General features: G+C 33.7%; 2 protein-coding genes across 4 annotated transcripts; one reads left to right on the top strand and one right to left on the bottom strand.

The window, feature by feature from the left end:
- The first annotated feature begins 312 nt into the window (after positions 1-312).
- Positions 313-11,521, top strand: LOC130662337 (ninein-like protein). 3 transcript variants are annotated; one of them, XM_057461175.1, is made up of 20 exons: positions 313-566; positions 700-811; positions 1,872-1,966; positions 2,041-2,200; positions 2,342-2,700; positions 2,785-2,818; positions 3,024-3,057; positions 3,138-3,204; positions 3,297-3,381; positions 3,612-3,663; positions 4,941-5,081; positions 5,472-5,646; positions 6,427-6,543; positions 6,696-6,785; positions 6,858-7,065; positions 7,441-9,473; positions 9,589-9,780; positions 9,902-10,072; positions 10,707-10,865; positions 10,953-11,521. In XM_057461175.1, exons 1-20 carry the CDS (start codon positions 387-389, stop codon positions 11,163-11,165), a joined length of 4,677 nt encoding a protein of 1,558 aa, XP_057317158.1. In that variant the 5' UTR covers positions 313-386; the 3' UTR covers positions 11,166-11,521. The 3 variants fall into 3 exon arrangements, with proteins under 3 accessions (XP_057317158.1, XP_057317160.1, XP_057317159.1); XM_057461177.1 differs by having other exon boundaries at positions 314-566; positions 7,441-8,240; XM_057461176.1 differs by lacking the exons at positions 313-566; positions 700-811; positions 1,872-1,966; ... (5 more) ...; positions 3,297-3,381; positions 3,612-3,663 and adding an exon at positions 4,378-4,842.
- Positions 11,522-12,270: 749 nt separating this feature from the next.
- Positions 12,271-20,690, bottom strand: LOC130662339 (transmembrane protein 237B-like). Its single transcript, XM_057461178.1, has 13 exons — positions 19,876-20,690; positions 17,142-17,345; positions 16,862-17,059; positions 16,424-16,523; positions 16,252-16,304; positions 15,633-15,788; positions 14,890-15,008; positions 14,761-14,815; positions 14,472-14,619; positions 13,928-14,007; positions 13,482-13,566; positions 12,593-12,711; positions 12,271-12,484 (listed from the first exon to the last, which is right to left on the bottom strand). The coding sequence occupies exons 1-13, from the start codon at positions 19,898-19,900 to the stop codon at positions 12,369-12,371; spliced, it is 1,458 nt and encodes a 485-aa protein (XP_057317161.1). The 5' UTR covers positions 19,901-20,690; the 3' UTR covers positions 12,271-12,368.
- Between the last annotated feature and the right edge of the window lie 4,157 nt (positions 20,691-24,847).

Raw genomic sequence — 24,847 nt, 5'->3', positions numbered from 1 at the left:
TAATATATGCTTTTTCAATGCAATCTGTGCTTTCCTTTTCTTCCATATAAAAGAATAGCGTATGTGTGTAAAATAAAAATGCAGGTAGACAGCTATTTTTATTGCAATAAATCACAGTGATTTCAATAAGAAAACATTTTTTTTCTTTTTCTGTATTTTTTGCAGAGATTAAATATTTACAATGTTGGAGTTAATAAAATGTAAACTTATTTTCCCTGTGTGAGCTTATGATTTTTTAATTACTGTTTTGTTTTTAGTCTTGTATATAGATTTGTTTTCTAAATCTTTTGCACCGAGTGAAATCTTATTATTATAATTTTTACACAGGTGTAAAAACAGTAAATATTAAAAATTATAAATCTTGTTGGGTAAAAATGAGGATGTAGATGGATGAGGATGATGTCTATGCCCAGCAGCTGAAAGAAGTGTTCAATAGCTGTGATTTTGACGGCAAAGGTTATCTAATAAGAAATGAGTTGATTGATCTTTCACAAAAATTACAGCTTGGGGACCAAGTACCTGCTCTGCTGACTGAAGTTCTTGGTGATGAGTTTACGGAGGGAACAGTAAGACTAAGTTCTAATTTCATTTTCTGTATACTCCTAATTTAGCGAATAACAATTTATTTTAAAACACTTTTTTGTACCATTATTGATCTTTATTTTACCAAGTCATGGGTTTTTTATCTTTAACTTTTAGGTTACTTTTGAAGTATTTCGAGAAGCATTTGTTAATGTTCTTGCGAAAGCAATTGACACATTTGACGATACCACAGAAGATGATCGATCAGACTGGTCAGAATTTGAACAAGGTGTGATTTTTTTTAAAACTTAAGCTTTAGATTGTATACATGAGCCCCTATTTTCTTTTTTTGCTGCGTCCAATCAACTTAATTCGTATGTTTCTTATGGGTTTTAAAGTAAAGTTTGATTTTATCTTAACAAGATATGTGTATGTTATATGCTATATATTGCAACAGTTATAAAATCTTCTTCCATTGCATACTAAATGTTTCAAAAATTTCTTTTTTTTTTGTTAAAATTTTTAAAGCCTTCTAGTTCAAATAATGCTTTCCCCATAAAATCCCTCTTCTTATATGGTTTAAAAATCTTCTTTATAAAACCTTAACAATTCTACAATAAAAGGGTAAAAATCTTAGTGTAATTTATTTTACATTTATCTTGCCCTAAAGTAGTTTTTTTTTATTAAACCTGCTTTTATACTTCTCTTATGGTAATATATGTTTGCATTATTTTTCTTCCAATAGTTTCATATTATTAATTTTACTATGTTTTTTATGTGTAAAACTTCTTTTTTTTACCATTCTTTATTTCTTTAAAAGTTCTGTTTTTCCTTGAAAAGAGTCATTAATAAAATTTTTAAACAAAACAAAGCCAGTCAGATCTTTTACCCGACTAAGTTTCTAATTTGGAAAGTTTTTGTTCCTCAAGCAGGCTTTAATGCCAGGCAACCTTTTTAAATGTGTGATTAATATTGGATCTTATATTGATTTTTTTTGCTTAAAAGAACCTTATTCGAAACATCTATTTTTCTCCATGATTATTAAAAATTCTCATATGAAGGTGGAATTTCCAACTTGTCACTTATAAACTTATAACTTAAAAGACCTGTGTGGATATAAAAAAATAATTTTTCGTGAGGTGTACTAAGCAAACAATATGGAAGTATGGCAAAATGCTGAAAAAGATATTTAAATGCTCGCCAAGACCTATTTTCTTCATTTTTTTGTGGTGCAATCTTTTCCTTCCATTTATTACTTTCTTTGAAGTAAAGTTGCAGAAAAGCATGTTGCTTTATCAAAATATTACCACCTTACCTGTTTCGTTGAACCTAGCATATTGATTTTGTAGGTGAATCTACTTTGAAGTACTCAACGAATTTCAAAGACGAAAAATCTCACGATGACGATTTCAGTGTCTTTTTGCGAAAAAGTCCTGAGAAAACAGTAAGTGGTTCTCTTATGTTTTTTTTAAAATTTTTCTATAACCTGTCTTACACACCACTATTCATCGTATTTAGCCACATAAACTCCCTACAACGAGAAAGACCAGTACCCCAAACGATCCTCGCTCAAATAAATTACGAGAACAGTATAAGACATTGAGGTTACCATCTAAAGATGAAGTTGTAATCGAAGCAAGTGGGACTGTTGAGTCATTAGCGTCAACATATACACAAGGTGTGGTATAATGTGTGATTAGCAAAGTCACAAAATGGTTTATTATCTTTTTCTATTTTGTGCTTATAATATTGTAGACCAGCATTATGTAAAAATCTCTAAAAGTGAATGACATGAATTTATGTAAACAAACTTTTACAGAGCTGGTAGCAGGAACTGATGCGAAAGAACTTCAGAAAGTTTGGGATGATATAGCGGTTGGTGAATCCGGCTTCTTAAATCTGCTTCAGCTCTCCACTGTATGCGATCACATCGGCATGGGAAAGATGGCCGATGACGAAGTTGAACTTTTATTCTCTGAGCTAGACACCAATGGTGATGGTTTAGTGAGTTTTGACGAGTTTTTTAATGGTTTGTTTTCATCAAAGAATGGAGCCGCAACAGATGATGAAAGCGATGAGGAAGAGGGACTTGAAAGTATCAAAAGTATTTCATCAGTGAAGAGTTTAAAAGAATTAGTAAAAGAAAATGGTAGCATGCCTGTATCACCAAGAGGAAAGGTGTCCTGATATTTACTTTAGCTAGAGAGAATATTCAATATGTCCCTATTTTGTTATATATTTATTTTGTTATATTTTTTATAGCAATCAAGTGAGGTCAATAAACGCATAAGTATTGGTATGACTTTAATTCTTGTGTTGCATAATATTTTTCAATTGACTCTGCCTTTCTACTATAATAGTCATGTTCTATTTTACGATGAATAAATTTAGTTTAAAAACAGCTTGTATAATTGACAAAGGTCATCAATTTAGATCTATCAATTCACTGAATTTAGTATTTCTGATTTAGTGTTACTGTTACTGCCATGTATTACTTTTAGATATATTATCTTCACTGGATCCAAATAATTCAGGGTATGTACTTCACACGTAATGTCATCGATAGTATTTCTACGTAACTTTCAGCTCTTTTATTGTTTGCTTTTTTCTGCTAGGATTGTCGAACTTGCAAAAGTGAAGGAACATTTTAAGAAGAACAAAAATGTACATGGAGTTTTAAAGGTTTGATATGTTGAACTATATTGTTTTTATTTATTTCTCAAATGTTTATTATTTCAATGTTATTTAATGTTATTTTGTTTTTTAAATTTTAGGAGCTCACACCGGACGCTGACGGTAGAGTTCGCACGAAACATCTTTCGCGATTGTTTGAACGAATAGTTTCAGATAGTGGAGATAGTAAGTTTTTCAATTTTTTTATAGCGGAGATTTTTTCAAACTTTTTATAGTGGAGATTGTAGATTTTTAAACTTTTTATAGTGGAAGTTAGTAAGTTTTTTAAATCTTTTTGTAGTAAATTTTTATAGTTTTTAAGTCCTTTCGTCTTTAGATTCTTGTGTTTTCCACTGCTTAATCTGATTCGTTAATTTTCGATTTAGCAGGCGTAAACTGTATTTTCTTATTTTCAGCTATACACAAATCTCTACTTTATACTTACAAACAAGAAATCATCTATTTACGGTGAGTGTTGCTTTTATTGCTATTTTTTATCGCCTTTTTTTCAATCGCTATTTTTTCATGGCTCTTTTTTGTTCAAAAAAGTTGAATTTGGAACTCGGTAAAAAAAAATTAGTCACGCGTGCGAAATTTAGTCCCTTTTAAAGACTAAATTGCGGAAGTACTGTTAGGTTATAAAATATAAAATATAAGCGAACGAATTTAACAAATTCTCTTCTTTACTTAACAGCTACAACTTAAAATGTAAACTGAAAATATCTCACATTTTTACACCTTAATTTTTGAGCCTTTTTGGTTCCTAATAATATAAAAAAGGAATAAAAAAATTGTTAGAAATTGTAAGCGAAAACTTAGTCGGTAACAAATAAGTTGGATATAATTTTTTTATCACCAAACCAAAATGTAGTTCCTTTTACCGCCTTTTTACATGCAAAAAAAATACCGGTGCCGAACTATAAATAATTAATGAATTTTTAAGCGTAAAAAAGTTTTTGTTAAAATCATGCCGAAATTAATTTTGAAGCAACATTTTTGTTAAGAATTAATATTTTTACCATGGGTAAAATTTACTTCACCATGTGTAAAATTGATATAAAACGCTTTCTTTTTTTTACTCATTCTGCATAACCATCTTTAAAAAAAACTCCAAGAAAAAACATTACTTATACTTCGTGAATTTTTGTAGCATCCTGTTAACAGTGAATTGAAAAGTTGAATGAAACTCGAGAGCAGCTGTACAAAACATTGCGGCGTGTAAACGGGCTGCCATTCTCACCCTTCTCGGTTGGTTTTATTCAATTTTGACGGAGGCTTTTTTGATTAAATAAAAGTTTCTACAGAAATGTGTTGCAAACTAAGTTTACTGATATCTAATTGCTTTCGACAAAATGTTATTTTTCTTTTGCGGCTAACGTCGTAAATGATGTCTGTAACAACGTGTCAAAGTTTGCGCGAAAAGTTAACTTGCGAAGATAGAAGTAACCCTATTGAACGTGGGTTAGCTAACAATGAGAACGAGGCTCGTACTTCAAGTCCTCTGCAGCGAGGGTTGAGTCCTGATGTTTTAAAGAGAATTATAGAGGGTCATGAGAGTACTGAAATATTTGAAGAATGTTTCGAATCTCGCGATTATGATGAAAAAGCAGATTTGTTGGTTCATGAACTGACTAAATATATTTATAGGTTTGTATCTTTTTTTCACTGCTTAATCCGCTTTCATAATATGCGTTTCGTCTTTTAATTCGAGTATTTTGCAAATTAACAACTCGTTTGCGTTTTAGTGACCAAGTGGACACATCAAAAAATGAAGTAAATGTATTGAAAAACAACATCACAAAGTTGAGTGCTGATAATAACTCGCTCATACGCGAAGGAGAAGAACAAGTTCGTGAAAAAGAAGAAACACTTAAATATGAACTAAAGTAGGTCACTCTTTTTGTTGTGCTTGCTGCAGATTTTCTGTCATTCAGGGAAAATTATGGGAAGGTAGAAGAAACCTTGACCACTTAGGAAGATTTGAAAGATTATCATTCCGCTTAGAAAAACCAAGGAGATTTGTGAAATTCTCTAATAAAATGGAAACTTCCTACACATGACAAAATTCTTCAATCCCACCACCTTAGAAAGACAGGGATTTGGTCTAATAGATTAATTCTTTCCTAGCCTGGTTGAGGGGGACTTTCCTCCTTTGGAGGCATAGTTGTGGTGTATATGCTGTACTTACTACCGTTCTTTTATCGAAAAATGTGGTTATGTCTTTGATATGGTATTTTTAAATTCTCTTCATTCTATAAAATTGTCTTTTACTGTAGAAATCAAGCTGAAAGTTACGAGAACAAAATATCTTTGCGTGAGAAAGAATTGATGCAACAGCGTGAAGCCATGCTACAGAAGCACCAACAGCAAAATCAACTACTGGATAAAAAGTTGCAGGAAATGAAGAATGAAGATCTTCAAACTAAAAAGAAAATTAAAGAAGCTTCTGTAGTACGTTGACCTAAAAGATTTACTAATTCCATCATTTCGTTGTGTGGCTATTTCTATCTTTTCTGAATTAAAAATAAAAGGGCATTGTTTAAACGTGTTTTTTTCTGATTTGAACTTATTTCGAATAATCTAAAGTAAAAACAAAGAGTGCCTTGAGGCTAAAACACGTGAACAAAAATTAAAAATAATTAAAAATAATTTTTGCAAAGCAGGAAAAATGTCCAAACAGCAAACTTGTTTTAAATGTCACTTCAAAACTACACTGCAACAGCATACTTTTTATGGCTCCAAAAAATACAGGATTTAAGTATCACTTTCTTATGAAAAAGGTCTTTTGTTAAAATCTCAAACATTTTTTTTTTGTTGCTGGGATAAGGTACCTTAGCTACTGTATATAAAAAAAAAATTGATTCGTCCATGATGGACAAGGATCAATAATTTCGTGTTGTTGTTTACTCTTTCATGATGAAAAAAGGAAAATTAATATATTAAATAGAAGTTGATTTAAGTTTTTTCTTTCGTTTTTTGTTTTTCTTCGGATATGGCAGGTGTGCGATTCTGCATTCAATTCGAGTGTAAAGACATCAGATAAAGTTTTTTTTTATTTCTAAAGAGAACATTCTTTTAACATGATAAATATGTTGTCGCGCCAATTTCGTTTAGAAGTCGCGCACAGTCGTATTTTGCTTTGTAACGTAAGATTACTCGCATATTTTCAATGTCATCGTGATCCTCTCGCCGAAATGTCGTCCTTTATTGCATCTTTGTTTATATTTACAGGAAATCTTACGACTTGAAGAAAACTTAAAAGAAACAATTAACCAGCTTAACTTAGAACGAAAAAAATGTACATGTTTGGAGATGGAACTTAATAACACGACAGAATATAAACAAAAAGTAAATATTCGCGTAATTTATCTAATTTGACCTGTATTTAGCTGTTACGATGTTTTAACCTGTATTTAGCGGTGACGGTGTTTTTGAGTACACAGTTTCAACGACAGCTAATAGCTTCACTAGCCTTAAGCTTTGACGATATATATTTTTAGGTAAGCGAGTTAGAAAGAGAACGAAGGTCGATGAAAGATGCCCAAAACAAACAATCACTCAAAATAAAAGACTTAGAAAGTATAAACAAGGTAAGTCTCAATTGCCTCGATTGCCCACGAATAAAAAATTAACTTCAAAATTAACCATTGTACTTCTTTCAGGAATTACGTGACCGAAATGATGAATATTTGGCGCAGTTAGAGCAACTTTCATCTGCAGGATATAAAGTGGCCCGATCTTTGAACGGTTCTAAAGGAAGCGACGACATAACTCGAAATGGCTCGTATTTGTCGGATTATCTGAAGCCCAATATCGTGAAAAGACATTTTTCTAGCACGTCACACGATGACCAAGTTTTCTCGAATTCAGGTAAGAAATTTCATTTGTTTAAATTGCATGGTCGATATGTGGTCAGCCTCACTAATTTTAAGGGGTTGTACCGTGTCAGTCGTTTTCATTAGGGACCAGGCAGTTCTAGAGTGTTTACAAATTCTTTTTGAGATGCAGAAATGTCTAAATTTCTGAATTCTGCCAGGTAAACAACGACCTTATGTGGAAACGCGGGAGCTGTGGCAACTGTGTCACCGTTCTTTAGAGCAAGTAATGACTCCTCGTTAACGTAATTAGCTAGTAATTAGGGAAGAGAATAACATGTCTGATCATTACATATTTGAACGATTAAGAAAGCTTGTTTGTTTTTAATGTTTATGTTGTTTATTTTTTAATCGCGAATTTTTATTCTAGATATGGACGAGTGTCGTCTCAAAATAATCGAACAAGACACTGTCATAGCCGGCTTACGACGAGATCTTGAGACTGTGAATCGACTTCTTGATGAAAATACGTCGAACTTAAACGAACGACATCGTCGCGAAATCAGCCGCGTGACCGAAAAACATACGTCAGATATGTTGGAGATGAAAAATTTAATGACGATAGAATTAGACACGATGTCGAAGCATTATTCGAAGGAGAAAGAAAATCTAGTGACCGCTTTCGAGAGAAAAATGAACACGGAAAGACAAAACTTTCAGAATGAAAAACAAAGTTTAATAAGAGATTATGAAAGCGAGCGAACGCGATGGGATATTTCGTCTGACGCTGAGAATGAATATTCCTTTAAAAAGGAAAGACGTAAAATCGAGAATTCGTTTCGTGAGGAGAAAGAAGAACTAGGAATGACGTACCGGTCACAGCTAACCAAGTTAGAGGAAAAAGTTGTTATTTTAGAAACAGAAAAAGCTGAAATGGAGCTGAAATTTTTAAATGAAAAAGCTGAACTGGAACAAAAATTTCGCATCGAACGTGCAGAACTTCAGCAGAACGCGACGAGTTCGAATCGTGAAGTTAATAAATCTCAGAAATACATTGATAATTTAAAGATCGAACTGGAGAAAAAACATTTTGACAACGTCAAGGAAATAGAACGCCAATTTAAAAAGGATAAAGAAACTATGCTTGATAACATGGAGAATGAAGTTCAAAGTTTACGCAAGAAACATCAAAAAGAGATGAGCGATTTGAGAAAAAGTTTTTCATCGCAGGTAAGTGAAATGGAACAGTGTTTTAACAACGAACGCGCCAGCATGAGGGAGGGTTTTAATAGGGAAAAAACTGGAATGGAACAGAAATTTTTACGTGACCGAGCTGAATTAGAAGATGTCTTGAAACAGGAATATGAGCATCAATTGGCTTTACAGTTAGCAGATTTACGTAAAACGTCTGTGGAGGAGAGATCGATTATCGAGGAAGATCTTCGGCGGGAAAAATATGAACTATCGAAGAGTCTACAGCAAGAAAAATCGAACGCAGAACGCCAGGTGAAGCAATTAAAAACGCAGTTGGAACTCTCCTTTGCAGATGAAAAGGAGAGTTTAAAGGAACAATACGATCTCGAAAAATCTCTGCTTGAGCAGAAATACAAGCGAGAGATTTCAGAGTTGCAACAGGCATTTTCTGGTGGTGAAGCAGGCCTTAAAGGAAAAATGAAGGAAGACTTCCAAAACCTTATCAATAACTATAAAAGCGAGTGGGAAACATCGTATCGAAAAGAAAAAGTTGAACTCCAACAGAGTTACGCTCGAGAAAAAGCCGAATTAGAATTAAGTTGGCAGGTTGAAAAAACAACCATGGAGGAGAATTTTGCTGTGGAGAAGAGAGACCTTGAAAACATGTTTGAAGAAGAAAAGGAAGACCTATTGAATAAAACACAGAGACATCAAATGCAGATGGAGTTTGAATATAAGAAAGAGTTAGAAGCACTCAAAGATAATCGAGACAAAGAGTTTAAAGAACGGGTTAATAGAGAGACTGAACAATTAAGAAATTCCAACAATTTTCTTGAATCTGAACTCATCTCATTAAAGGAACAAAAGAAAGAACTAGATACGAAGAATCAGGTTTTAGAACTGAAGATACTGTCCATTAGCCAGGAAGCATCCGAGATAAGTGAATTTCACAATGAGAAAAAAATTTTAAGCAACAAAATTATTTCTTTAACAGAAGAGTTAGACATCTTAAAAACTGATAAAAATCAAGTTGAAGACGAGTTACAAAAATTAACTCGCGAGAAAGCAACCATTCTCGACAACAGCGTTCATGAGATTACTGAGCAACAAGAAACTATTACTCGCCTTCAAAGTGAAAACGAGGCTATGCAGGACAGGATTGATAAATTGTCAGTCGTTGAAAACGAGGCTGGCGAGTTAAAGTATGAAAACACAAAACTGTCTAAAGAAATTTGCGAAAAACAACGCGTTTTAAATTCTTTGCTGGAGGTAGGTATTTCGTCAACCCGATTTTCATGGCCGGGTTCTTACAAAGGGTAAATAAGTTGTACATAAACGTCATTTTAAATTTTGTCTTTTATCGGTGTATCTTTTTATTTATAAGGTTGAGAAGGATAACAAACTTTTGAACGAGAGTGTCCGAACTCTCGGCCTTCATGAACGCGAACTAGAGGCGGCTCTACAGGAAAAGGAGATTAAAATATGTCACATTGAAGACGAGGTTGAGCATTACAAGAAAATGTTGGAAAACATGGAGGAAATGTACACCAAGGAGTTCGATTCACAAAAAGAAAAGGTAAAATAATTTCCTTCTTGAGCCAAAATATTCAATCCAAAATTGCAAAAAAATCTTTTTCAGCGAAAAATCGACTGAAATTTTCATTTTCATAGAGTGATGTAAAGTTCTTCTTTTCTAGCTCAACTTGCAAACAACAGCTTTCACGACAGAAAAGTCTCGTTACCTCAGAGAAATCCAAGAGCTTAAAGATCAGCTCTACAGAGCTAGCGCTTCTAGCGATCGCGATTTAGCTTTGAAAGAAAAAGTTTTTAACGATGCGAAGGCTGAAGTGATTAACCTGAATAAAAAGGTAAGTGATGACGTCAGCATGTCGAGGATAACCCGCAAAGCCGTACGTAGATCTACGATGTATGACGTTTTTGTTGTCTGTGACGTGTTATAGCAAAACTGGAGACTATTTTTTGAAATAATTGTTATTATTATTCAGCTTTTAAAATTTGTTATGTTGTTGTTATTTGTTTACGTTGTTGTTTACTTTGTTTCAGTGTTGTTTTTGTCATCTTCAATGTTGGTGCAGTTGTAACTACCATCTTATTTCAAACATGGCGCATATAACACGTGATATTTTTTCCCATACAATCTTATATGCCATTATAACTTTTGCAATAAAAACTTCGAAGTTTAGTGAAATAGGGTGTCTGCCCTTGCACATCCACCACTCTTTCATAGCAGTTGTAAACGTGATGTAATATATGTTTAAATGTTTTATAATGATATTTTTGAGTCTTCTTCACAATCGCTTTAAATATGAAGAAGACTCAAAGATTGTGCGTGTTTTTCAAGAACGTAAAATATAGCAAAAAACCTAAAAAATCGGGAAACTGTGAAAGTGGTTTGAAAACCTTTTCGCCGACACGCTGTAAAAGCATCCTCCCGGGTCGTATTAAATTCGTTTTAATGAGCCTTCTTTTTCAATTGTTTAGCTCGAAGAAAAGTCTCGCAAAATCCGCTCCTTTGAAGATTCGTTAATGATTATGGAAGAAAAACTAAATGCAACTAAACAAGACAAGGATGAATTAGATAACCAAGTCAAAAGTTTGAAGATGTTATTGAATGAGAACAATATGAGGGCGAGAGATGAGGTGTGTCATCTGCAAAGCCTGATTTTAATTTGACACCGAAATCTAGTAAATTACGTCAAGAAATATATTTGTTAATGTTTTTTATAGAAAAAGAATATGATGTCAAAATCGATACGTTCTGACACGTTGGTTACCGATCTTTATCTCGAGAACGCGAATCTTATGAAACAAATCGCAGACGCTGAAAGCAACCTCGGTAATTCAAATAAACAAATACGTCAATTAACGGACCAGAAGAGAGCGTTACAGAGAGTAATTTCAAAGTTGTGTCATGCGCATGGAATAACAAACTTTACGTGAAATCACTTTCCTTGGTCACACTTTGACTAGATGAGCGGAGTAGTATTTTCTTGGTCGCACGAAAAAAAACGGTGCTTTATTGGATGATACAACTGCGTATGTTTTTTTAAAACGTCGGTTTAACCCGTAATAAACAATCACACAGCATCGTTAAACTGGACCATTACAATGTGTGCTACGAACTTAGCGTAAACATTTCATGTTACGCCAGAAGTTTCAAAGAGTCGAAGTTGTGGTGGTTTTTTTAAAATATAAATTGTTTATAGAAACATTAAATTTAATATATTTTTTATCCTTTATTTATCGCTATTTGTACATGAGTTATGGTGAAAAAAAGTTTTTCATCTTCCTAACAATTCTCATGTCATCATTATTAATCAGCGGGTTTAAATGAGATAGGTACACCTGACTTCCCACATATGTGGTGTTCTGTAAGACCAGACATTTTGCTGTCGTAAATTCTGACTTACTGTTGATAACAAATTTTCAAACAACGGACTCGCTTTTATTGGATTGTGGAAAACTAGTTCCGAAGAGTCGTATTTTAGGACTCTTGATCAGAATTTTTTAACCTTTTGAAATGACAATGTTTTCATAAAAAATTGAGGAGATTTGAGCAAATTCTCATATTTTCTAAAGAAATTAAGATTTGAGGAGAGGTAACGCAACGAGTGAAGAACAAGTTTGAGGAAATTTGAGGAAAAAATTGTCAAAAATTCTTTTATTGGAGAAGATTTGATAAGCATCAAAATTAGGGGTTTTGATGTGTGGAAGCCCTGCTAACACCCAGTGCCACAACAGAACACGTTCTCTTGCATATAAAAAAGCAACAAAAAAATGGGGTCGACGCAACCTGGTCCCCAGGCTCTTGTAGATCCTGAGCCCATTTGTAAGCCAAACTGTTATAAAAGGCCTAGAATCTTTGAGCCAGGAACATTTTTTTTTGTTACTTCGAAAGAGATTCCTGAGCAGATCTAAAATTGACAATCGAGCCAGCTATTTTTTTCCGTTACTGAAAAAAAATAAAAAATTGACGAAACAGCGATTACGCGCAAACATCCAAAAGCTTCTCGTAATATCGATAACAACATTAAAAAGATGGAAGGAAATAAAACACAATTTAAAAAATTAAAAACAAAGTATGAACATAAATATATATAATACAGGTTAAATAAAATTTATAAAAGTATATTAAAAATGACATCAAGGATTGATTCTATCCCAGGTGTGTATAGACGTTGACTTCGACTTCAAGCTGTTCATCTCGTAACGCACACTCCCTTCCGCGTTTTCTCGATCAATAAATCTTTGAATGGTAACTAAATGAAATAGATGAAAATGGGTGGTAAATTGACAATTATTAATGAAAAAATTTAGAGACTTAGAGTTTCTAAATATACACTGCTAATAAAATGGTAGACTCATACCAGCAGTTTGGTCATCCACAGGTGCCATGGCAACCATGATCCATCCTAGCACTGCACCAATGACGCGCAACAGATTAATCACTTTCCAAGTATTTAATTTCTCCATGTCTTTTTCGCTCCTAAAATATTTATTGTTAAAAATAAAAAAATGAGTTTTTTCGAACTGAATAACTAATATAGCAATAAAACGCGAAAAGGTCTATTAGTAAAGGGCGTTCCACTCAAATGTAACAATTACTGTTTCCGATTCTTTTTTCTTTTAAAAGGAAGAAATGAACTTTTTTTCAGTTGAACTTCGCAATCTTAAAACGGGGTGAAAAAGAAATTGCATCACATATTCGATATATTGCATATCATAAACGCTCAATCTAACGTCCTTATTTTAATTTCCACATTTTGGAGGTGGCAGCTAATCTGTGACGTGCAGCCAAGTTTTCTATAGCAACTGCACGAAAGTGAAGATAAATACAATAGGATCCTGGTATCTTCGAACCATAAAGGGGTAGACCGAAACATTCTTGTCTCTATATTAAAAATTAAAAAAAATTAAAAAATTTAATACATCATCTCATTAACCACCCCTGGTCGTTTATTCAAAAGTAGGGAAACATATAGTTACCATAATTGTCCATATTTCCCCACTCCTATAGCTGCTCTTATTGTGTATTTATATATTTTGCACATGGCAGTTAAGAATTCGTTCTTCAGTCACGTTTTAAAATAAACTTTTATTTGCTTATTTTTAATCCGAATTTACTTGGAAATTCAACAGAGAAAACTTATAGCAAATGCCAAATTTCCATGTTAGATAAACATTGAAATGTTTCAGAAAACTGTAACATTGTATGTCATATTATTCACGTACAATCATGATCAGTAACTAACTTACCACAAGTTTGGCAAATCTTTATACAAACTGATTCTGTCATCCAACTGTGCCAAACTCACTGAAAATACCAACGCTAATAAATATGCTAAAATAAATATTTATATATGGTATATTTCTTATATATGTTTTTATTTTCATATTTTGCAAGAAATTGAATGGAAAAGTGTTAATTCTAGCGAATTCCTTAAAATTTTTAAAAACCCGATTATCGCGTCATTTTACAAGTAATGGCAGGAATTTCGCTCATTTTTAGAGAAGTTACAACGAATAAGAAATTTAAAACAAAAATTAACAAAGTGACTTATTTGAGTATTTCATTATTTGAATGATATACAAACACACTGCTAGCAGAAAAACGTAGGAGAAAAATTTTGTGGCAGATGTAACAAATCTTAGGATTGGTTCACCGGATAACATCAGTGTAGCAACGACATTAGATCACCTACCTATCACTGCAAGAGCTCTTGAGGGTTTCGTCAGTAAACTGAGAAAAAACTGACTCCAACCAGAACTAACATTGACGTATCTAAACGACAAAAACTGTGGAACATGTATCTTAATTTAACACACGTGTATCTGGAAGGGGAGGAAGAGCCAGCAGTGAGGATTCCTGTTACTCTTACACTTAACTAGAATACCACTTAACTATTTTTGGGAAATATGATTGACTGATACTAATGTGTAAATACTCATTTTATAATTTTGAAGGAAGTAAGTTTTTAATTAAACGAGTTTTTGAATTACCAAAATTTTCATTTTTTAGTTTTTTCGCAGTAACATTTTTTGCAAACCACCAATCGGTAATTGGAAGATTATTTTTTTTAAAACATCCTTTTAAATAGATTCTTTTGAATTGCACAAGGTATACTACATGCGATCCTGTATCCACAAGAAGTTAAGTTTGGCTGCTACACCTAGAAACATATATGTTAAAATGTGTGTAGCACAGTCAATCCTGAAGAGAAGAAATCGACTTGGTAAGTAAAGTACCTGTCTAATATGGATACTGTCGAAAACGCCAATAAGAAATAGTATACTGAATGATACGGGATTGCCAAGTTGTAGTAATATTCCAGTAAAATTTTATTTCCTTTTCCAATAAGAGCATACACAAAAACACACTGAGATACTGCAAGACCTAAAAGTTAAAACAATATAGTCACTAATAAGAAGAAAATGAAGGGTTTTTTTATATATATAACTACAGTTCAAAAAAATGTCGGTTCTGCTAAAACTCTCAAACATGCTTTCCACATGAGAGAATAAATGAAGTACATACCAGCCAACAATCCGTGACCTATCATGGCCAAGCTTCGAAACGTCAGATGTATTTTCTACGATAAACAGGCGCATATTCTAAACTCGTGTTTATTTTTTATTTTCTAAGATCTTAATTATTAATACTCACAAGAACGAAATCTAAAGTCGTATAATTTTTATTCACATCAAGTAGTTGCAGAGCATAATCTGTGTTGTCACGTGACGTCTTAATTCGACTTTTATGTTCCCTTACAAAACCCTGACCATCTAAATATAATCTAAGCAACATTATACAAAGCTAGGAATTTTTACTATGTTTTTTAAAACAAAAAGAATTGCTACCCTTTAATGTAGGCATAATTCGTGAATAGGTATTTTTGCATTCTTTAAAATTTTCGTTCACTTTCACGAAATTTATTTGTGCACAAAATATTAGAAAACAAAAACAAACAAAAAAAGCCAAATTATTCTCCCTTTTAACATTTAAAAAATATAAAACCGCGGATAAGCGAAATTTTTGAAATCGCAAAAATGTGAAAAAAATTGTAAAATTGTGTATCTTTAAGTGAATCAATTTTTCACTAAAATTTCGATATCGTAGACAAAACGTTATCACATATACTTTGGCAGGATTTTAAGTCTTAAAATGTTTTTAGGACAAAAAGAACAAAAGACTGTTATTTTATTTTCATTTGAAACAAATACAATCTATTTCATACAATCCTAAAAAGGAGCAGTAGACAGCATATTTTGAAAAAAAACAGCGGGAATTTTATTTTTGCGGCTTGTACCTTTACGGGTAAGACTTATTTACCACCATTATCTCACGAATTAGATTGATCAGTTTCTAATGTAAACAAAATATTCAATTGGCTGAAATAATTCACTTGCCTTTTTTCTCTATAAACAAGATATCAGTTGGTTGACTTGGTAAAGATGAAGCTGCAGTGTGACCAAACGAATGCACCGAATGTAGTTTTGTTAGACTTTGGTTTACATCAGAAGGTTGAATAATATCCTCTTTATCCACTTCAAATATTTCGGAAACTAAAAAAAAAACTTTTTTTAAAACCAGTGCATTTGAGTACCAACGCTACAGTGGACGACCAGTCAAAAATAATATAGGTGATTCTTTATCATGGCAGATTCGTTTGTTCATTCTCTGTTGAGAATGAACAAACGGATGAGTGCCATGATAAAGAATCACCTATATTATACACCATCCGGATAAATTATCTGCGTGCATCACTAACATATTGCAGCAAGTAGTGTAGTGGGTTTGTCTGCGGCTCCAGTTCTAGGTACTGCGTATCGGCTCCGGTTCTAGGTACTGTGTATCGAATCCGGTTCACTGCCAGGCAGTATGTTAGTAATGCGCAAAGTAGGTCTTCCGCAATTTGAGTCAAAAACTAGTTTTTATCTGTACTGAGATTAATAGCAGTATGATAACAAATACATTCATATTGTTTAGTTTTTTAATGCAGAAATTAAGACTGATTATTTGCTTCACCTTCTCCATCACCTTCATAATTATTCTCATCTCCAGATGCAAATACAGTACTCCTGAAAAAAACAGATTTTCATATTAAAAATGGAGTTGTCTTTTACTCTGACATTTGGAAAATGACATTTTCACTTTGTTCACAATTCGTTTCATCAAATACAACTCCTGTTATTTTCACCTTGGTTTTTTCTTCTTTCTATGTTCTCTTGTTCCATGCGGACGTTTACCAGTTGGCGGTCGATCAACACTCATTGTCATCGGATCAGTTTCTGATCGTTCTAAATTGAGCATAATCATAACAAAAATCATCAATGTTATAATATATACATCAACATAACTACAATGGTTAACACATGCAAAACCCACAGTCATCAGTTATCGTAAACCCAGACATTGCTTTCATGTATCCTTAACACAAATATAGAAACTAGTCGTTAGCCCGTGGAAAATTTATGGGAGTTTGGCCGTCACAGCGAAGTCTAAATAACTATATTTATTCGTAGTAAGATTTCGTGTGTGGTTAACACGGTTACAAACAAATAGATAGACAAAGTTATTATTATAGAGATAAAAAAATGAATACTCAAATTTGAAGTTAAAACAAAAGATATCAGACCTCTACGTTGGCGAGCTTTTATTCGTCTTGTCCTAGAGTCATCTTGAGAGTTGTCAGAACCCATAGGACCAGGATAAAACTTTCCCTCCAAAGCCAGCACCTCTTCACTAACAGATCGCGGAAGGCGTTCTTGAGGTGATTTCGCCTTGCGTTGGGGACGTCTTCGTTCCAAGGTACCGTTTTCCTGGTTATCTGTGTCTATAAAAAAGTATTATTGAAGTTTAAGATATCTAACATGTGATGATAAAACGTTAAATTTAGTAAATTAATTAAAACAAACCACTTTCTATCTTCTTCTTTCTACTTTTTTTAGCAGGATTGTCTTCCAAAGTACTGTTGCCTTGAATTACGTCTAAAGACAGCCTGTCTCTACTTGAACGCACAGCTGATTTAATTTTTCTGGCTTCTCGCTCAATAGATGGCTCACTTGATTGATCATCATTTCTCTTTTGGTTATGTCTTTTTCTGGAAGAACTTTCAGTCTCTAAATACGCAGAATGGTGTTTGAACTTAATTTGCAGAAACAATCAACACAACTAAATTTATTAAGCAAAAGTCATGGTGAATTAACTTTTTTAACTTGTATAAATTTAACGTCACAGGTCTTATGGCACAATTGTTGCATATTTAGTTTTAAAAACAAAATTAACAACTTAAAATGTAAAATTCTTTTTATTAAAATTTTTGTTGTAATGTTCCAGGGCGTGGCACTACAGATGCAATATTTTTACTCAGACAGCTCAGGAAAAGTATTTAGGAAAGAGAAAGAATCTCTATTTTGCCTTTGTAGATTTAGAGAAAGCTTTTGATAGAGTGCCACGTAAAGTTATTTGGTGGGCTATGAGAAAATTAGGTGTGGATGAGTGGCTAGTTACGATGGTACAGTCTATGTACAGCAATGCTAGAAGTCGTGTCAGGATTAACGATTCACTTAGTGATGAATTTAGTGTAAATGTTGGTGTACATCAGGGTTCTGTACTTAGTCCTTTGTTGTTTGTTCTAGTCTTAGAAGCGCTGTCGATGGAGTTCAGAACAGGTTGTCCATGGGAGTTATTGTATGCAGATGATTTGGTTCTCATAGCAGAGTCGATGGAAGAATTAGTTGTAAAGTTTGAGAAGTGGAAGAAAGGACTAGAAGAGAAAGGGCTAAAGGTAAACACAGCAAAGTCTAAAGTCATGATTAGTAGCATTGCAGCCAAGCTTGACCTTGTAGTTGGAAAGTGGCCTTGTGGAGTTTGCAGGAAAGGGGTTGGTAGTAACTCAATTTTATGTCAGACTTGCAAGCATTGGGTACATAAGAAGTGCAGTAGTATTAGTGGAAGGTTAAGAGCTGACATTCAGTTTGTATGCAAGCGTTGCAAAGGTGAGATTTTAGAGAATGAAGTATTTCCAGCTTTAATGATGTACAACAGTGGCTCGTTAGAGATAGTTGAGAACATCTGTTACTTAGGTGATATGTTGGGCAGTAAAGGGGGTGTTGGAAGAAGTGTGACTTGCAGGATAGGTTTTGCTTGGAAAAAGTTCAGAGTTACTTCCTTTGTTGACTAGCAGAGTCCTGTCAATTGAGGTAAAAGGTAGGTTGTATGAGGTCTGTGTAAGAAGTGTTATGTTGTACGGTAGTGAGACATGGGCAGTGAAGCAGGAAGATCTTGACCGTTTAGAAAGGAATGATATGAGAATGGTTAGGTGAATGTGTAACGCCAGTCTGAGAGACAAAAAGAGTTCAGATGAGCTAAGAAGCAGGCTAAGTCTCCGTAGAATTAAAGATGTTATCCAGATAAGAAGATTGAATTGGCTGAGGCACTTGGAAAGAATGGAGGAGGATAATTGGGTAAGAAAGTGTAGAGACATGATAGTTCCTGGTGCAAAGCCCAGAGGCAGACCGAGAAAGACTTGGCAGGAGGTTATAAGGACAGACTTGATACAGAGGAAGTTGAGTTTAGATCTAACACAGTCTAGATCAGATTGGAAGAGGGTCATTAATAAACCCTGTCCAACCCATGCTAGCATGGAAAATGGACGTTAAGCCGAGAATGATGATGATGATGATGATGATGATTACAAGTATCCAGAATTAATCTTTATTACACTTTATTAGTGCCTATAAGTGGACTTTTTCATGGCCCATATACAACTAGTCCAAAACGACCTTGTTTTAGTGTGTTTGTACAAAAGAATATCAACAAATTAAATTTATAAACATAGGAAAGAATCTTTTGCCCTTATACTTTATGTATATATACAAGAAATGTTAAATTGAGGATTGTTACTCAACATTATTTTCTTATTTTTCCGACATTCTTGACATTTAGCAACAAAATTCCTAATATTATCCTGATTTTCCTAGCTATTTTCTGCCCAATTTTCACTTAATGGAACTTGATCCATCCTAAAAATTGTAAATTAATTACAGCATATCATTGATAGAACAGGCTGTGAAAAATTCTTTCAGAACAGTTCTGACATTAACTCTTACCAATATTGCAAAAAAAACAACAGCATACTACTTCAGACCGGAGCCTGAGATAATACAGGAACATAAAGGAAGTGTTTGTTTCCCAATTAAATTCACCAATTTTTATTCTTATGCGTTTTGTTTTATTTAAGAATCAGCACACAACTGCTTCAAATTTCAAACTGTCATTTTTCATGCTATGCTTACAATACAATCACTTTTAAAAAAAGTTCATCATAAATATCAAAATAAAAAAGTCTGTGTATAAATAGGAAACAAATAGTTTGATTTGCAAAACTAGATGTTGACAACTTAGTCTATTTTTTTAATGAAAATCACTCATTGTAAAACAGCAAGCTGAACATATACAACGATGGCAATGATTTATTATACAACCACCAGGTTATTTTTTGCACCAAATTAATCCATGGATAAGATTCAACATCTGACTGCTATCTAAGAATCTTTTAGCAAACCAGGGTTTTTTATTTATATTTTTTTGTTAGAAATTACAGGCAAGTAAATATAGATAAACTGATACCAGTAGAAAAGACCTTACCTAGCTCTGAATCAAAAGAATGCATCTTTTGTGTTGATTGCTGTAGTTTGTACTTCTCTAAAAAGACAAAATTCTCCTTGCTAAATATACACTCACAAATTTAAACTAATCTTGTTATTTTCACGTTACTAATCTTGTTATTTTTAAGTTTATATCCTCCACAAATAGCTATAGCCATTGCCTAAGTCCAATCTTCAGGATTGATAGTTATATATGTGCCAGTTCTCCAAACGATAGACATCCATTTAGTACAACAATTGTTTAGAATGGAATATAAATCAGCTCTTCTAAGCTGTGTAGCTGTTCCTTCCTTGTTGTAAACAGCATCTTGAGTTTGAACACTTTGGCTGGCCAGTTTGCAAACAGGATAGACCATTTCTAAGCTGGTCAGTGAAGCAAAACCTGTTAGTAAGCTGTACCTCCTGTTTGTAAATTAGGGAAACAATGCAATTCTGTTTCAAAAAGCTTCGAACCTGTTATAAAAAATTTCCTAATAAAAGAATAACACTTTTTTGAGTCTTTGTTAGGATTTTGGTGTTTTATTTTCTTTTTGTGAAAACACCACTGGTTGGGAAACTCTGTACTTCCAGATGGTTCCTCAAAAGCATAATCAATCTTTAAGGAAGAATATTCCTGACGCACATACAGAACTGCCTAAATATATAAAATAAAAGGCATACATAACAAGGCAAGTTTTGCAGGTTTCACACGCAAATAGCTGCACATTACAAAAAAGAAAATACATCGCACAAAACTTTATAATAGCTGTATTTTATTCTGCAATGACAAGAAAGAGTCCCACTGCAGCTTAAAAATTCTTGTTTTTAGTTCTGAAATAATGAGAAATCAACCCTATGCTGCTTAAAAATTGTTGCATTTCATTCTGAAATGACAAGAGAAGATTCCATTTTGAAATAACAAGAAAACAACCCTATGCAGCTTAAAAACCCTATACAGCTTTAAAATATCTGTATTTCGTACCAAAATAACGAAAAAAAATCATATGATGCTTAAAAATTGCTTTATTTTGTTCTAAAATAAAGAGAAAACTTAGAAATTGCCGTATTTAGTTCTGAAATGATCATATTTGTTGCTAAAGTTTATTAACAACCACCATACTTTGATCTGAAATGATGATATAAAAACAAACAAGCTTAAAAATGCTGTATTTAGTTCTGAAATTTCCTAAGGGAAGAGTCAAAAATCGATTTCAGGCCTTGCCATGAGCAAATAACCTCCCGCGTCAGAATGTCTACGCGAGCAATTTTGCTCGCCATATTTTTCGCTAAAAAAACTTTACATTTAGTCTCTTTTTCAGGAGAGGCGTGCGCCTTGGCACACACCTAAATTGTTTTGGGGGTGTGATTAAAACGTCCGCAACATTTCCAGTTTGCTCGGACATGTCCGTAGCTCGTTTTGAACTTTCGTCGGTTAAAACGTCCAATAGATTTCCGTCTTGGTCGAACACTTTTAGATCTCAGAATTATTGAATAGTCCTGGTCCTTTAAATCCACAAGCAAGCCTATTCATAGCCAACCTGACCATCCTAGCTAATTCAACGACTCCTGACTTAGTTAAAAAACTACGTAGACATAAATCTCTTTTGCCCGGCCCCTTCGTCGTTGGTAACCAGGTCTTACATAAGAAATCCAGCCATGCGGTTCTTAACTAATGCAGAGGTGAACGCCGACGGAGCACGGATGACGCAAGTCTGCAAAACTGCACTTACAGGCGGAACAGACAATTTATCATGGATTTAATTGTAGATAATTTCTTCATTTGATGAAACAATTGGAAACCATAGCAGGTCCAAATTTAATGGATTATTTTCTTTATGCTGCAACTGTTATTCAAACAATTTTAAAAACGAAACCCACATGCGGTATAATTTTTTTTCTGTATAAATGTTATGTACATGACATGTACCTTAAAAAGAGATTTTATTTATTAGTTTTATTTAAACCACGCGGATAAAGATTTTTTTTAATTTGAAAACAAAGCATATTTTTTCCTATTTGCTTGTTATGACCTGAAAAATAAACATTAAATACCATTTTGGACATGTAGAAAAGGAAGTTAAGATTGAGAGAGTCGCTATACCAGTAGACGCTCGATCATCGTGTTTGGGGTTCACGATTAAAAACGTCCCCCACTTTTCTACTGCAGAATAAATGCGCAACAAAGATTAACCTTAATGGCCGTATCTCACGTGTTTTATAAAATGGCGAATGAACTGTTGTACGATGGGTGAAAAATAATCACACCATATATCTTTTCAGTTTCACTTAAAAGACCAATCAATTCTTGAGAAAAATGTTTACACTTATCTCAAAATGTTAATTTTTAAGCAAGCAATAGAATGCATCTTTTGCGTTCCATATGTTTCGCCGTGCGAAGAGTAAACCCTCTATACGGCCTGGGCGCACTAACTATCTGTAAAAATAATCAAAGCAAATGAGATACCCTATCCTATACAAAGTTGGCATGTATTGGCCACTTCGCAAAACTGAATTGTTTTTTCTGTATATTTCTACTTAAGTTTTTTAACCTGCTAAAAAACACCTGCTTGCCCACATTGAATTGCTGCTAAGGGGAATCGAACCCTGATCTCCTGCACAAAGTACAAGAGTGATAACCACAAAACTATGGCGTCATTAGGGTTGGGTTACTTTTGTAGGAATTCCATTGTCCAGATACAAATAGAACGTGTTGGTCACGTACGTAGGTTACTTTTGTAGGAATTCTTACATATATTGCAGGGGGTTCCGCTTATTTAGCTATACAGCCCTTAAAATTAGCGTCGGCATTCGGCACTGCCGATGTGATTGCCGACGTAAAATGAGAAAATAACGTAGTTGCGTCGGCAAAAAAATTGCTGACGTAATTTTGTTGTAAAATTTTTATATATAAACAACAACTCATTTTAACCATCAACGAAGAAAAAAATTAACAAAGAATTAACTTTTATTTTGACGGACTTTTAAGAACATGTGCTCGTGTATATTTCTATCGAACCTGTTCATGTATTATAACCTTGTTTCTACTACCATTTTTTTGAAAAACAAACTTAAAGCCTTTGTGGTGGATTTTTATATCACATTTTCTTTGGCATAATATGAAAACTGGCATACATTTTTCTCAAGCTCCTTATCCTAAAAGAAACCAGGTCTCCACATGGGAATGCACACAGTATTCAGCGGGTGGTTAACTTCATTCGAAACTGACGGATGGAATAATTTCCTGAATTCACAAAAATAAAATAAAAAAGTAAACATGGTGAAAAAGAAAACAATGGTGAAAAATTTTACTACAAAAAAAATTGCTGACGCAATGCCGACGCAAATCAGTTGAAATGTATCCCACGTCGGCACTTTTATAATTCTAATTTTAAGGGCTGGCTATGCAATGGCAATTGAGTAAATAACTACCTGATATTTGCACTACTTGCGGGTGGAATAGCATCATAACACTGATTGAACCAATCACGGGCCAGTATTCAGGTTAAGCAGCCATTATGAAATGGTGTACAAATGCCGTAGTCATGTTTTTGTGGTGAAACCTTTATAAATACTGGATTTTTCAAGGAATTCTTTTTTTTTAGTCAAATCTTTAATATGTTTTAGACACTGCTTAATTTTTACCATTCTGGACATTTTAACGCTGTTTTGCTTGTAAATTCTGTTTAAGGTTGCTACTGTGAAGGTTTGACCGTGAAAAGTCCACTTTGTACCCCATCGAAGAGCAACGAAGGAGAACATTCCGACCGCATGAATATATCTACCTGGGTTGTTTGCACTATGACATTCTTCATTAACCTTGCGCAAACAGGACCTCATTTTTAATCAGGCTAGAGTATATAGCCAACAAAGTTGTAGTTGATAGCTAGGACCTGCAATAAATAATTATATATGGCTAGCTAGCTAAAGATTTTACCTAAAATTTTGCCTATTTTTTTTTTTTTTTGGTAGGAAGATAAACAGTTTCACACTAGCTATGGATTTGTAGACTGAAGGTCTGGCATACTCACAAAATTTTATTTCAAATTAACACGCAAATCCATGACAGTCAGAAAGAGTTTCTCAACCTGTAAACACTCAGTTGGTTATTAAATTGTAACCAATCAAATTAGACCCTAAAATTACGGGCCAGTTGTTAAATCCGTGCAGCTTCTGCTACCATACCGTAATGATCCGAACAAGCGCCCTGGGCACTTATTAAATTTTTAGATTGTTCGCATGGGCGCTTAATCGACGGGGGCATTTAAAAAATGGTGGGCGCTTATAAATTTTTTCTAATTGTGTACAAACGGTAATTTTCAATTTTGTTTTTTTCCCTGAAAAATAGAAAAAAAAATGTAACAAATTCTTTCTAGGGTTCTCAATATAAACAAGTAAAATTTTCAAATAAGCCCAGTTTCTCAAGGTAATTTTCGATTAAGCGTCCCCCTTTTATCAGGCGGGCGCTTATTCGAAGGGGCGCTTAAAAAGTGCTGGGCGCTTATTGAACTTTGAAAAATTGCCTGGGCGCTTATTCGAGGGGGCGCTTGAAAAAGCAATGCAACGGGAGACAGTGGCAGGAGCCGATATTAAATTATGTAAGCATTAATGCTGGTATTAAACCAATTTAGTACTAATTGAAACTGATTAAACTAATATTTTATTTATTCTCTAATGATATTACGTATTTCATTGGTGCTGTTTTTGTAAAGTCAGCCTTATTGTGCTTTACCTGTTTGACTATACCCCCGTCACATTCGTCAAATAAATAAATAAAAACGTACTACCAATGCCCCCCCTGCTCCTCTCCCGCAACTTCCACTTTCGATTCCATTTTGTTTTGTTGGTGGGGCGTTTTGGTCACTTCACCACCACTCTATCCACTCCTGCTTTAGTTTTGTTAAAGTTTTATTTTGTTGATATTCAAGTTTTTAGTCATCTGTTCCGTGTTGCTGACTTGTATCAAATTAAAAATC

This window comes from Hydractinia symbiolongicarpus, chromosome 10 (assembly GCF_029227915.1).
Source record: "Hydractinia symbiolongicarpus strain clone_291-10 chromosome 10, HSymV2.1, whole genome shotgun sequence".
NCBI classification, from domain to species: domain Eukaryota; kingdom Metazoa; phylum Cnidaria; class Hydrozoa; order Anthoathecata; family Hydractiniidae; genus Hydractinia; species Hydractinia symbiolongicarpus.
This window is presented reverse-complemented; position numbering and strand designations above follow the sequence as displayed.

What these genes read in the sequence shown, in the direction of transcription:
- LOC130662337 (XM_057461175.1), top strand. Translation starts at nt 387, where the DNA reads ATGGATGAGGATGATGTCTATGCCCAGCAGCTGAAAGAAGTGTTCAAT. An exon ending in CCAAGTTTTCTCGAATTCAG is followed by an intron (nt 7,066 to 7,440) that starts GTAAGAAATTTC and finishes TTTTTATTCTAG; the next exon opens with ATATGGACGAGTGTCGTCTC. An exon ending in ATATGAGGGCGAGAGATGAG is followed by an intron (nt 10,866 to 10,952) that starts GTGTGTCATCTG and finishes TGTTTTTTATAG; the next exon opens with AAAAAGAATATGATGTCAAA.
- LOC130662339 (XM_057461178.1), bottom strand. Translation starts at nt 19,900, where the DNA reads ATGCATTCTTTTGATTCAGAGCTAG. An exon ending in CTTGTTTATAGAGAAAAAAG is followed by an intron (nt 15,009 to 15,632) that starts GCAAGTGAATTA and finishes GATTATATTTAG; the next exon opens with ATGGTCAGGGTTTTGTAAGG. An exon ending in TGTGGATGACCAAACTGCTG is followed by an intron (nt 12,485 to 12,592) that starts GTATGAGTCTAC and finishes TATTTCATTTAG; the next exon opens with TTACCATTCAAAGATTTATT.